At 38.4% G+C, this 15586-nt stretch overlaps 1 protein-coding gene across 1 annotated transcript; it reads right to left on the reverse strand.

The window, feature by feature from the left end:
* Positions 1-4921: 4921 nt before the first annotated feature.
* LOC106779433 lies at positions 4922-6184 on the reverse strand. The gene has a single exon (XM_014667534.1). It carries the CDS (start codon positions 6182-6184, stop codon positions 4922-4924), a length of 1263 nt encoding a protein of 420 aa, XP_014523020.1.
* Positions 6185-15586: the final 9402 nt, after the last annotated feature.

Raw genomic sequence — 15586 nt, forward strand, 5'->3', positions numbered from 1 at the left:
AGCGTACCTGGTATATGATTCCAGTCCTGTATATATAGGTTATTAGCAAATATAAACAGAATATAATATAAACAGCTATACCTGAATATCCGGCTATTCATCTAATCTTTTCTGATATAGATGTTAGGATATTATTCTCAACGAATCATATCGTATAGATTGTTAAGATTTTGTCTTCAACGGATTATATCACTGTGATGAACTATTAGCCCATATCACTAATATGATTAAGGCCCAATAAGCATGCTGGACCGTGCGGTTACTAGTTATAACCGTTCGGCCCAAATAGCGTATCGTACATCATCCCCCCAAGTCCAAATGAAGCGTTGAATTTTGACCAACGGATGAATGTAGGACTTTTGTTGTGTGAGGGAATTTTGGCCGACCGGTTTATTTCAGCGAGCAATCTCAACTGACCGATCGCTTTATTGGAGACGTAGACTTGACATTTCGGGCGATCATGAGTAACCCTAAATAACGAGTAGATCAATCGTCGTAGAAGTATTTTAAATTGTCATCGTAACGCAGCGTTTTGGAGGTGCGTCGATTGAGTTTCAGGCCATCATTGATTTTTTCCCGCCCTGGGAGTAGTTGAAGAGTTTTACTCGCTTTACCGTCAGATCATGTTGATCTGACGGTCAAGGATTTTACTGACAGTTGCGGCCCGTTACAGGGTAATTAAGGTAGGGTTTTGGTAACCACCACTTTCATTTCTTCTGTCTTCCAAATCTTAGAACACTCTCGTCCTCGCAGAATATCGCTCTCCTTTCCTCCTAGTAGCTTCAATCTTTCAGGTAATTATGAGTTCCTCCTTTAATCTTGGTTTGCCATCGTCCGTAGTAGAAGAAAAGGAGCAAGAGGTAGCACCTCGTTCATCTGATAGGCCTTCCTCCTCCGACCAAGTAGGTATCTCCACCCTTGTCTATGGTAAAAGGGTTTTTATTCACGGCGGCGTTGTAGTCGACAACTGTGCCGAAAATTATACTGACATTATTAACTATGATTGGGCATCACGAGATGTTGATGACATCTCTAGCACTTTCGTGAACAAATCATCCTTAGAATTTTGGATAGAAAATAGTTGCGTCCTTAGGAATTTAAGTTATGGACGTTCTGTCAGATTGGCTACCTGTAGGGAAGACGAGAAAGTCTTCCATCATAGACACGATTCTGAAAAACATTTCTTTTATATGTATACTTGTCTGTTTGTCGATATGTATGTCAGACTTCCATTCTCTGATTTCCATATGAATGTGCTAAGATACCTAAACGTTGCCCCCACACAACTTCATCCCAATAGCTGGGGTTACATTCAGTCGTTCTGCGTAGTTTGTAAATTTTTAGACATAAAACCAACTGCTCCCATGTTTTTATATTTCTTTAGAACCCGTCCAGTTCCTAGAAGGGGTTGGGTTTCACTTATTTCCGATCCCAAAAATACCTTGTTCAAACTGTATGCAGACTCGTATAAAGACTTTAAAAAACACTTTTTCAGAGTAGTCATCACCGACCTAGGCCGCCCGTTCTTCCTTAATGAGGACGATAGCGAGAGATTTCCCTTGTATTGGACTCAAAATCCTTACACCATAACTTCTTGGGATAAGAACTCACTGTCGAATTATGAATTAAAGGCTATCAGTGTGCTGGAAGGACTATCTCTTCGCCCTTTCTCTTTGAAGCAGCTAGTGAATTGTTTGGCGCATGACGACCTAAATTCGAGGGTCTCTGATATGTTTCTGTATTAACAAATATTAATTTCTTAATGATCTTGCTTACTGAAATTTCCTTTGTCTCAGACATCATGGGCAAGAAAAAGATCACTATTGACTGGTTCAACTGTTCCAAGGACTTGATGCAAGGTCAAGGCTCCAATGTGCCGACTCCTACACCCCCTCCACAAGCCTCGTCGGTCGTTAACCTGGAAGGTGAAGAAGAGATTCCTCTGAAAAGGAAAAGGAAGGTGGTTCCTCTTAGGGAGATGCCGTTTGGAAAAAGAACGAGGAACACTTCAAAGGAAACAGCTGCTGATGACTTTGGACACCTTGAGGCCGACCGCGACCTCCCGAACGGTGTATGGGATGCTGGTTTTGACTTGGGGTATAAGATAGATCCCAAGCTGGATTCGGCCGAACTGAAGGTGCTGAAGAATACTCCCCGCCAACAACTCCGCCAACATATTCTGGAGTTTTGCGCTCGCGCTACTGCTTCCACTCTAGAGTTGATCCATACGGAAGATCAAGATAAATCTGAAGTTGAAGGCTTGCAGAAACAATTGATGGACCTTACCCTCGTTCATTCCGAGTGTGGTCCTAAATATGAGGCGGCCGAGAAGACAATTAACGAAGGTCGTATCATACTTGAAAACATGAAAGAATCTTTTCAGGCAACGAAGAAGGAAATGGATCGCCAAACTGCTGACCTTGCTGCCGTCAGAAAGGCTTTGAATGAGGTTACTATTGAAAGAAATTCGCTAAAGAGTTCCTTAATAGTAGCCAAGGCTCGAGAAAGGGAGATGGAGGCTCGAACAAGGGAGATGACTGAAGCCATTGTTCTGGAACATACTCGTGGTTTCAAGAAGGCAATCCGACAAGCCACCTTCCTGCTTGACCGTCCCCTAACTGATCTTCCTCTGGACGTGGATAAGGACATTCTCCACGGAAAGATAGTCCCCTCCAAGAACGTTCCTGCTGGAACGTATTCAGATGATGAAGAAGAAGAGGGAGAGGAAGCCGCTGCTGATGTGAAGACTGCTGTCCCAGCGGGAGAGACCAGCAACGTAATGATTGACGTTAGTGAAGTGCCCATCCCCGAAAGAGCTATTGTCGAGGAAGTGAATGCGTCAAAGATTTAAATTTCTCACCAAATATTCGACACTCTGTGGATGACCTCAAAACTTATCGTTGTTTTGAATTTGTTATAACTGTGAATGTTTATGCATTTCCTTTGATGATTTTATTATGCAATTGTTTGGAAATTAACATAGATATTAAGGCTTTCGACCCTTTAGTATGATATTGCATGTGAAGGCTTTCGGCCCATAACTAACTTTTTGGTTTACCCTATCAAAGGTGTTACTTTTCACCATTTTGGTGTAACGAAGAGGGTATGCTTTCAATGATAGTTTTCTCTAAACAAATTAGCTTAGTGTAAATTCAAGTAAACTTACTTGGTTACGCAGAAACATACGAACTCGGTGTCCTGTATCGCTTTGTGCGCATCGGCCGTTCGGCTCTGTTGATGATATCGTATAGAAAGAAGTTCCAAAATTGCTTATCACGTCGCCTTGCAAGCGTTGTGTCTAATTAAAGAGGCAGGTGCTGCTTTAAACAATTCAAATTTTAACCTGGTCGGACATTTAGTCCGGAAGGCAAGTGCTGTCTTGAATAGATCAGACGTTTAGTCTGTTCAGACGTTTAGTCTGTTCGGACGTTTAGTCCGGAAGGCAAGTGCTGCCTTCAATAATTCAGACATTTAGTCTGGGCGGACATTTAGTCCTGAAGGCAAGTGCTGCCTTGAGTAATTCAGACATTTAGTCCGGGCGGACGTTTAGTCCGGAAGGCAAGTGCTGCCTTGAGTAATTCAGACATTTAGTCCGGTCGGACGTTTAGTCCGGAAGGCAAGTGCTGCCTTGAGTAATTCAGACATTTAGTCTGGGCGGACGTTTAGTCCGGGAGGCAAGTGCTGCCTTGAGTAAATCAGACATTTAGTCTGGGCGGACGTTTAGTCCGGGAGGCAAGTGCTGCCTTGAGTAATTCAGACATTTAGTCTGGGCGGACGTTTAGTCCGGGAGGCAAGTGCTGCCTTGAGTAATTCAGAACTTTTTGCCTGGGCGGACGTTTAGTCCGGAAGACAAGTGCTGCCTTGAGTAATTCAGACATTTAGTCTGTAAGCTTTTTGATTTGGTGAATGATAAACTGGATAATTGCATTGATGAATCATTAACAAATGTTTGTAAAGCAGTAAATCTGAAAAACTGTAAATCTGAAATTCTAGCTATAGTAAAACTTTAAATGTGTGGCGTTCCATGTATTTGGAATGGCCTTTCCGTTCAAATGCTCCAAGCGGTATGCACCGTTCTTCAAATCTTCAGTGACGCGGAAGGGTCCATCCCAGTTGTCTGATAACTTGCCGGCGGTCTTTTCTTTGCGAGCTTCACCTCTATTTCTCCAAACAAGGTCGCTGGTGGTAAAACTTCGCGGTTTGACCTTCGTGTTGAATCGTCGTATGAGCATACGTTTCTGGGCTGTATTTCGTATCATAGCTACTTCACGTCTTTCAGGTAGAGTGTCAAGATTAACTCTTAGTAGATTTTCATTAACGCTCAAGTCTTGCATCTGTCGACGTATAGTGGGTTCACCTACTTCGACGGGAAGCATTGCATCCGTCCCATAAGTGAGGTTAAAGGGGGTTTCCCCTGTTGAGCCGTGCGGAGTGCACCTATACGCCCACAGTACTTCAGGTAATTCTTCGACCCACAGTCCTTTTGCGCGCCCTAATCTCTTTTTCAACTCGGAAATGATGGCTTTGTTGGCTGACTCAGCCTGCCCATTTGTTTGTGGATGTTCCACTGAGCTTGTGACATGTTTAATGCCTAGTCCTTTGAGGAAATCTTCCAACTTGCGTTCAACAAACTGCCGCCGTTATCAGTTATGATTTTCTGCGGTAGTCCAAACCTGCAAATCAGGTGTCAGATAAAACTTTGTACCTTTTGAGCACTTATTACTGCGAGGGCTTCTGCCTCAATCCATTTAGTGAAGTAATCAACCGCCACCAACAGATATTTGCATTGCGCCTTCCCGAGCGGCAGGGGTCCGGCAATATCCATTCCCCATTGCGCGAAGGGCCATGAGGAGATGATCTCATGTAATTCCGAAGGCGGAATTCGTAAGTTATGTCCATGGGATTGACATGAGATGCATTTCTATACGAAAGTTGCACAATCTTGTTCCATAGAGGGCCAGTAGAATCTGGCTCGTAGAGCTTTAGCTTTCATCATCCTTTTTCCTGAATGTGAACCGCAAATCCCCTGATGTAACTCTTGCATAACGTATTTTGCCTCCTCCTCTGATAAGCATTTGAGTAATGGGGTAGTGTAACCGCGCCGGTAGAGGTCGTCTCCCACTAGCATGTAACGGGCGATTCGTTTAGAATCGAGTATGCTGAGGCGTCCTCCCTGTTCTTGATGAATCATGAGTTGTATTATATCTTGCCGCCAGTCAGTTCGTGGTGTAGTTACGTTAGCGGCATATGCTTCCAACAAAGGCTTGTGCAGCGTAGTTTTAATCACTGAAGATAGTTGGGATTTGTCTCGAGAATGAGTCAACTTTGACAATAGATCCGCTAGGGAATTTTGTGATCGGGGTATGTGAGTCACAGAGAAACTGGTGAATGATTTGATCAAATCATTGACCTTGTGATAATATCGCAGCAAATGGTCGTCTTTAACCTGAAAAGTACCATTAAGTTGGCCCACAACCAACTGAGAGTCCATTTTGCACTCCAGATGATTGACTTCCAGCTCTTTGGCCAATAACAAGCCACTAACGAGAGCCTCATATTCCGCCTGATTGTTGCTGAGCTGAAAGTTGAAGCGAATTGCCTGTTCGACTAGAAGATTGCCTGGACCTTCTAACATTATGCCGGCGCCGCCTCCTCTTTTGTCAGAGGACCCATCTACATTGAGATGCCAAATGTTGGGTTCTTCCGGATGGTACGCTTCTGCTATGAAGTCGGCTAAGTGCTGACCCTTAACAGAACCTAGAGGCTCATATTGCAAACCAAATTCAGATAGCTCGATCGCCCATGCCACAATTTTGCCGGCTAAATCAGGTTTGCGAAGAATTTTGGCGATCGGATGATTCGTCCGGACGACAACCTGATGACTATGGAAATACGGTCGGAGACGTCGTGCCGCTGTGAGTAAGGCGAGTGCCACTTGCTCTACATGAGAGTACCTTTCTTCTGGTCCCTGTAGGGTTCGGCTGATAAAATATATCAGTTTAAAATCAGGGTGTTCCTGGATGAGGGCTGCACTTATCGAGTGGCTGGATGCAGCTAGATAGAGTTGTAGATCGAACCCCTCGGTTGGACGGGCCATAATAGGAGGACTGGTCAAGATACCTTTCACCTTAGAAAAGGCCTCTTCGCAATCGTTGTCCCAATGTCGAGGCACGTCCTTTTTCATATTCTTTAAGATAGGCTTGATGTGATCAGAGAGCCTGGGTATGAATCGTGATAGAGCTGTAAGACGTCCGACCAAGCACTGGACATCTTTAATTTAGTGGGGCTTTGCATCTCCAATATTGCTCTACACTTATCCGGATTCGCCTCTATTCCTCGATGGGTCAACATAAAACCCAGGAATTTTCTGGTGGACACCCCGAAGGTACATTTATTAGGATTTAGGCGCATATTGTAATACCGGAGTTGTTGAAAGACTTCCTCTAAATCCTTGAGGTGTTGTTGATGTGTGTGGCTTCGTATCACCATATCGTCGACGTATACTTCCATGCAACGACCTATCTGATTATGGAAGACCTTATCCATTAGACGTTGATAAGTGGCTCCGGCATTCTTCAAACCGAACGACATGACATCAAAACAATAATTCGCATGCTCGGTAATGAAGGCGGTCTTTTCTCTGTCTGGGACATGCATCGGGATTTGATTATACCCCGAGTATGCGTCCAGGAAACTAAGAACAGTGTGCCCGGACGCGCCATCGACCAAACGATCGATGTTGGGAAGTGGATAAGAGTCCTTGGGGCACGCTTTATTGAGATCCGTGAAGTCCACACACATCCTCCATTGCCCGTTCGCCTTCTTTACCATGACTACATTAGATAACCATGTAGTGTAGGTTAATTCTCGTATAAACCTCGCCTTCAGGAGTTTGTCAACTTCACTTCGAATCGCCGACCGCTTTTCTTCGCCGAATCGTCGTTTTTTCTGAGAAATTGGTCGGGCTTCTCGGAATATGGATAATTTGTGGGAAATGACGCTGGGATGGATTCCGGGCATGTCGGATGCGCTCCATGCGAATAAGTCGTTGTTATTTTTCAATAGTTCCTTCAACGCATTTTCGTCAAATGGCTGCAAGTTGGCGGCGATTGAAGTAGTTTGTTGTTCGGCTTTTCCCACGACGAAAGGCCTTATCTCTCCTTCCGGTTGTATGCGTTCGTTTGTGTTGGTCCTTGGATCAAGGTCAATTAAGATTGTCTCAGTGCGGTTCTCTTTTTTGTAAGGAGTGACCTTCAAACCGGCAACGTAACATTGACGGGCGGTTCTCTGGTCTGCCCGGACGGTGCAAATATTTCCTTTGTCTGTAGGAAATTTCATTGCCAGATGTGGGGTAGATACGATTACCCCAAAGGCATTCAGGCATGGGCGCCCTAGGAGGGCGTTATAGGACGTGTTTGCTTCTACAAGTAAGAAACGAACTCTGAGCTCTTTGCCACCATCTTCAGATCCTAGGTGGGTTCGTAAGTCAATATACCCCCGGGTGTCTACTCTCTCTCCAGCAAAGCCAACAATTTGCTCGTTAAACGGAGCAATCATATCTTCAGAAATCTCCATTCTCCGAAAAGTTGTCCAGTATAATATATTAACTGAACTACCCTGATCAACGAGGACTTTACTTACATCGTATTGTGCAATGCGGGCGGTGATGACCATGGGGTCATCCTGATCAGGATCTGGCGCGTGAAAATCCTTGTTTGTGAATGTAATATCTGGCATTGATGCTGGACTGCGTGTCACTGAGTGTATGCTACGCAAATTTCTCAAGTGTCTCTTCCGTGCTGAGGATGAGGCGCCTCCTCCGGCGAAACCTCCTGAGATTGTGTCAATCCTGCCTTTTATCACAGGTTCCCGCTCTCTCGGCCGACTGCGTGACCTGTGACTCGGGGGACTACGAGAACGGTCGTGCGGGTAATTACTTCTTCGTTTGGCAGGTTTTGGGCTTCTTCGTGTCTTTCTGGGCGAGTGTCCCATACGGCCGGTATCTTCCTTCACAAATTCACGAAGATGTCCGGCACGGATTAGCTTCTCTATTTCATCTTTGAGAGTCTGGCAACCTTCAGTAGTATGTCCCGCCGAATTATGGAATCGGCAAATCTGTGTTGCATCCACGTTTTTCGGTGGAAATTTTCTTCTTTGAGAGATAAGGTTCGATTGTAGAGCTCGTTCCAACACCTTTTCTCTGGGGGCGGTGAGATGCGCATAGCGGTCGTATCTGGGGTTTAGATTCACGACCGGTTTCTGTTCCCGGACGTTGTCATTTTTTCGTTTGCCCTCTTTTTTGTTGTTATTCGTCGAATGCTCCTCATGTTGTTGCTTTCGAGAGATCCTCTGGTCTTCCATTTTAATGAACTTAGCCATCTTTTGCTGCAACTCCTCCAGCGTACGGGGCAATTTGGCATACAGGCTTTCGGAGACGAATCCTGGCTTTAGGCAGTTGGGCAGGCTGCTGATGATGAATTCGGGACTGGCTCCCTTTATCCTCCGGGCGGATTGGTTGTATCGGTGCATGAAAGCTCTGAGAGTTTCGTCTTTTCCCTGCCTGAGATTGACTAGTTCAGCACCAGTCACTTCTTCATGTCGGTTGGTGGAGTATTGCTTCGTGAACATGTTTGTCAGCGTGCGGAAATTGTCTACCGAATTTGGTGGTAGGGTGTAGTACCATTCAAGGGCTTCTCCCCTCAGCGACAAAAAGAACGCCCGACATTTTACCGGATCACTTTGAGTGTAGAAGGCCATTGATTCAACGAAATTCCGCAAATGGTATTCTGGATTCGTTGTACCGTCGAATTTCTCCACGTGAGGTGGAGGTCGATCGGGCATAGGAGCCTGCATGATGATATCGGTGAATGGCAAAAGGTCTGGGGACCGTGGAGGAGGAGATGGATTGTGATTCTGACTGTCTTCAGATCCCTCTCGGTTGTGTTATTTTTCTTTGCTACGTTCGGCGTCATCAGTTTTTTTCTGTTGCAATTCTTGCTGCAAGGTCGCAATGGTTCGGGCTTGCTCTTCCAACTGCGCCTGCAGGTCTCTTATCATCTGGATTGGGTCGGGATTCTCCATGCCTCTTGTGGTCACCATTGGGAGTCTTGTCCTTTCGGGCCCCACGGTGGGCGCCAAAATGTTTCGGTATGAATATTTTGGGGAACGAAGGGACTAACCTGGATGACGTGGTGCTCTTGCTGCCTTCTGATCTTCAACCGTCCGGAAACTCCAAGCTACGACCGGAGGGGGAGGTACCTACAAAGGCACTCCGATGCCCAAGTCAGGGTGAGTGACGATGAGCCTTGAAAGCAAGGCCGGAGGTTCTCAATATGAGAATGCAGAGTGAAATCACTCGATAATATGGTAAGGCAAAGTTATGTATGAGAAAGCGTACCTGGTATATGATTCCAGTCCTGTATATATAGGTTATTAGCAAATATAAACAGAATATAATATAAACAGCTATACCTGAATATCCGGCTGTTCATCTAATCTTTTCTGATATAGATGTTAGGATATTATTATCAACGAATCATATCATATAGATTGTTAAGATTCTGTCTTCAACGGATTATATCGCTGTGATGAACTATTAGCCCATATCATTAATATGATTAAGGCCCAATAAGCATGCTGGATCGTGCGGTTACTAGTTATAACCGTTTGGCCCAAATAGCGTATCATACACCTATCATATTCTATATTTTTTAAGACAAAATGAATTGTCGAATCAAATATGTATCATATGATAGTCGTATCGTATCTGTGTATCATATGTCTTGTCCAAGGTGCATGCATACAAGAATTTATATCTAGTTAATTCATAACATGGTAGACTGAAAAGCCTCTTGCTTTAGGCTTAAAAAAATGTCTAATTGTTTTTTCAACTAATTTTTGTAGGCTTTCAAGGAAAAGAGGTTTCAGTTTTTCTTTTTATTATTAATTGTTTTAAGCCTAAAAAAAGTTCCTCAAAAAGCTCGAAAATAAAAAATAAAATTATAATAAAAAAGCTTCATTATTAATTTGTTTCAAGTCTTCCTAATTCTAACCCTTCAGTTGCACCTGATTTACATGCATTAGGAATACCATGGATACATCTTAGTTAACAAACAAAATGACCATTATTAACCTTGGTATTAGAATAGGGAACTCGCGGGCTAATCTAACTCATGATGGATTCAGGTCTGATTGAGTTTAAAAAAATTATATTTTTTAGGTGTTGCTCCCTCTATCTTTCCAAATGTTTTTCCATCTCTCCACTATTTTCATTTATTTCAAAAATATTTTGCACATCTCCACTATTTTTTTTTATTCTAAAAATATCCTACAACTCTCCACTTTCCTTAATAATCTTTCTCTTTCTCTCTCTGCATTAATGAAACATTTACATGGTTCATTAATGGAGTATTTACATGACTCATTGAACTTATGTATTCCCTTAAATAAGTTTGATTCAATCTTAATTTTTTTTGTTCAATATATTTTTTTTCTTCAAATTACTTAATAAATGGTAAAATTTTATTCTAAATTTCTAGAAAAATGTTTATACATATGTGTGTTTTTTTTACATTTAATATCTATAATTTTTAGCATTATATTATATTTTAACTTATAGACATGTTCAACTCAAATAACTTGAATAAAGTATTTAATTTATTAGATAAATAATATAAAAATATTATTAAATACTTAAAATATAAAAGAAAAGTTATTTGTTAAAGATTTGGAATTTATTTAGTTTTTTTGTCATTATAAATTTAGTATATAATAATAATAGTATATTATTATTTACTATTAATATAAAGTGGAAGTGGTAGAAGCACTAATATTTAAGTCTTCTCTGAATTTTATATTTTGCAATATATCACAAATTCAAATCTAAGATGCTCCATTAATGTAGAGAGAGAAAGAAAAAGATTGTTGATGATAGTTGAGAAGTGTAGGGTATTTTTGGAATAAAAGAAAATAGTGGAGATGTCTAAAATGTTTTTGAAATAAATAAAAATAGTGGGGAGGTGGAGGGAGCAACACCCATATTTTTTTTTTATGTGGGTCAGATTTTAGTTCGACTCATTTAAACTCGGCTTATCCGGGTTAAACCCGTGGTGGATCGCGTTGGCTCACCAACTCATCTACCTAATTTTATTTTATTAAAATTTAATTTTAGTTTTATAAAAAGAATTTATTATTTTTTTTTGTTTGAAAAAATTATTTAAGTTTCCTATTTTCAAAATTAATTAAACACCTTGGGAGTGAAATTTGTTGTTTGTATTTTTTTTATTTAAAAAAATTGTAATTATGTGAGACCGTGAATCAACCCGTTTACCCACCAACCTAGTGGATCAAGCCGAATTCAATTTTTTTAGCTCGCTAATAAATGAACAGGTTTGGAGTAACTCACTAAGTAATCAACCCGTGGTGGGTCAGACCAGGTCGGGCCATATGATCCGTTTTGACAACACTACTTGATATACTTGACTCACTTGTAATCTTCAACTAACTTAATGTATATTTTAATAAAAGAGTTCTCTATATTTATTATAATGTGATGTTAAAAGTATGACCTAAAAACATGACGATTCTTCTAATATGAAAATTTAATTTCATTTGCAATGTTATCAAATTTTTTATTACATTCTAAAAATTACTTTAGTCTCCATACTATGAATCAAAATTTTCATGTTTAGTGAATAACTTCAACCTTATATACTACTATCAAAAAATTCACAGTGAGTAATGATTTATGTAATATAAATAAATAACTACAAAGTGAATTACATACTTGTTGCTTATTTTGTTCCATAAATGCATCATCACCTTATCATTTTATGTCTTAATAATTTTTTCTGTGTAAAATTATTCTTGCCTCCTTCGTTAAAAGATAGTCAATGTTGAACAAACAATTTCAAAATAGCGAGTTGATATTAAAAAAAATATTGATGCTTCTACAGTCCATAACACTTATCTAAAAATCCATTACTTGTTCCTTTGGATCTCTAAGATGCACAAACATTTTAAAATTTTCTTTAACATTTTTATGTGAAAGTGACATAGAAAACTACATGCATCAAAAAACACAATCCTGCTTGTATTCGTCAATGTTTATTTCTCGCTATGGTCTAACCTATAAGAATGAATAAACTCTAAAAATAGTTCACTAAAATATCATAAATGCCACAAAGGTGTTATCCCAACACCAATAATCTCAAGTTAGGTCAACTTATATTTGTTAATTTTGTATGCATTATTTATCATTAATAATAATAACAATGACATTTGGTAAATTTACTTAATCACATTGGTTACAAAAATGTACATATCACAATTCCTAAGTTTTTATTTAATTTGTCATAAGACTTCAATTTTTATTTGTCGTGCATACTCATACTTTGCATTGTAAACTTACTTTAAATTTGTCACATTTTATTCATCGTGATCGTTCAATGTTTATAGGCTTCACCGAGTTCATTATCATATTAATAAACATAAACTTCTCATTATATTCTAATCACCCAACATATGCATAACCCATCAATATATCTCAAAATTGTGATTATGACTTTTATAAATTAACTTGACATCCTATCCTCATCATTATTTAACAGTTTTACAACTTGTCAAAATTGACAATCACATTTTATAGTTTCACCAACAAATCCTTTTAAATATTTTTTTTATTGCATATATTTATTGTCTTTTTTTTTTCTTAACAACATATTTGTATTTGTTTCTCATTTGTTATTATGTACCTAATTTCAATATCACTGTGATAATTTCAAACTTAAAGACAATCTTCGTTATCTATTTTAATAATTCATCGAACATAGGAAATACTTTAAGAAAATCATTAAACAACTAGATAACTTCATAAATATATGAAGTTAGTTATTGAAAAATATACTTTACCATGTGAATCACTAGAACCTAGTAATATTATTTGATCCTAGTAAAAAAAAAACCTTTTTAAACTGGTTAAAAAAATCTTTTTAAATGGGTTTTGGAATTGATATGAATTTAGAAGCAAAATTTTATATATATGATTAAGATTTTTTAAACTAATAGGGACTTTAAATAGTTTAAAAACTGCACTATTTATATATATGATTGAGACTCTTTAAACCAATTGAAACTTTAATCAGTTTAAAAAGTGCGTTATTTATATATATGACCCATAATTTTTAAACTGGTTGGGACTTTAACAAGCTTAAAAAGTGCATAATTGATATATATGACTCGGACTTTTTACATTGTTTAGGACTTCACCTGTTTAAAAAGTTCACTATCTATACCTGTTATAGAATGAACCAGTATAAAAAGTCATGATTTTTTTTCCAAATGATAGATTTGTATGTATTTCCTACCAAATACAAACTTACATACAAGTAATACACTCCAATATATATATATATATATATATATATATATATATATATATATATATATATATATATATATATATATATATATATATATATATNAATTTCCTCACCACCGATAGAGCACATGCATGTTCTCTCTCATCTTCTCCTATACCCTCTTATAAATGAAACAAAAAAACCAACAAGTACAGCACACACACATGTTGACATGCTCTCATCAGATAAGGTAGGCACTTAAAGATAGATTCATGTCCAATTCATCCTCAGCCCACAATAAGGAGGAAAGAACGAAGATTCACATCCTGACCAACANCATTCTAAATATTGAAACTCACACACAAGACTAAGGGAAGTCTACAATCTTTATTAATGGAATACATGGATCGTTATCTCCCAGTGCTCCTTGAACTTTAGCTAGATCAACCATACATAGTAAAAGAAGTCAAGGATGTGATCAATGGGAGATGCAAAATGCTTCAACTGTTAAAGATAAAAAATTAACAAGAAGATGGCATCTAAGAAGGAAGGGTAATTTTATCAAAGGTCAACAATGGGTAGATGAAGTTATAATTCATAAATGTTAACTTACAGCAGATAGAGTGAGANCATAAGCACCANCTGTTACACCCAAGCACAGAACCTCCCGTAGCCTGATTTAAGAGGGTTTTGGATAAGGGTTAAATTCCTAAACCAAAGTAAGAATATCAAAGAGACTCATTTCAGTAATCTAAAAATATATTCAACAACAGGGGATATCACTTTCTTCAATTGCTCTTTGATAAAAGTCAAATACAACTGTCGAATTGTCAAAAAATAATATCAAATTGCCAAATAATAAGAACTAATTATCTTTTACAGTTTATACATTACATGATTCAATCATAAACTATGAAAGAGAAAATATGAACACAAAAGAAGAACTCTGACTGATTCCAAATCTTACACATCACGGGATGGTCAAAAGCTTCATGGTATGAAAAGGAAGCCACACGAACAAGCTCTTTATTGAGAAACCAGAACCAAGATGGTGTATTTTCGTATTCAGAACCTACAAAATCATTTGTCAATCAAACCAGGTTGTATGCAATGAAAGAACTAAACTACCTCGAAATCACCATTCTAGCCTAATTGAAGCCTATCATAACAGTATAACAATAATATTAGCTCAAGCTTGTTTTGTTCACTTCAATTATTTGAACATATCATGTCCACAGCTCAATTCCAAGCCCAAACAACTCAAAATGAATAATATTAAGTATATGATGTATAGTTAACTTTATGTATATGCTCATCGCAACTATAGAAAAGAGTTCACCTTTCCTTACTTTTCTTCTACTTCAACAATGAAGACTCTGAATGAGATGACTGCAATCCAAAGATCTCGAAAGATATATATATATATATATATATATATATATATATATATATATATATATATATATATATATATATATGTTCATTCAGGTTTGTAATAATTACATAAAAATTAATACAATCTTAACCTTATAAAATCACTAACATCATCTATTATAAACACTTAAAATGAACCGAAACCTACTACTCACGAACTTTCTTTTGGACCTTTTACTCCAATAAAGGCGTGTCACCGAAAATCTACACAATGCACAACTATGTTTGCTGCTTCTTCAAATGTGTACTCCCTTAATGGTTTCTTACAAGCTCTCTTTTATGTATCATGGCAAGGAGAATGAGCCATCATACTCATATCTAAGGCCTCACTAGGATTAGAGGCAACTACCTCTTTTATTATCTTTTGCTCTAATTTCTTATAATCCCCACAAAACAATCATTGTGGGTGGTGATTTTTTTTTGTTATCCCTTGTGCAACTCTCCTCTTAGCATATGACACTAAAGTATAAAGAATGAATTATGTTAGCAATACTTTAGTATAAATAGTTTAACCTACATATAATATGAATTTACTTAAAAGGTAGGATCTAATTGCTTCTCCCTAAAAGTTTGCCATGTGTCCTCATCAAGAAATTGGTGATTTTCAAAAGGGTTTTTATCACTTTTGGGACCATATATATAATGAGTTGTAAGCACAGTCTCAAAATTCTTTCATTATTCCCCAGCATATGAAATCCATTTTGTCCTCAACAAATTTGTTTTTGGAACGTCACACATGACTTGTACAATAAGAATCAATGACATATGTTAAAGATCAATTATATATGTTCATG

Source organism: Vigna radiata, unplaced genomic scaffold (assembly GCF_000741045.1).
Source record: "Vigna radiata var. radiata cultivar VC1973A unplaced genomic scaffold, Vradiata_ver6 scaffold_281, whole genome shotgun sequence".
Classification (NCBI taxonomy): domain Eukaryota; kingdom Viridiplantae; phylum Streptophyta; class Magnoliopsida; order Fabales; family Fabaceae; genus Vigna; species Vigna radiata.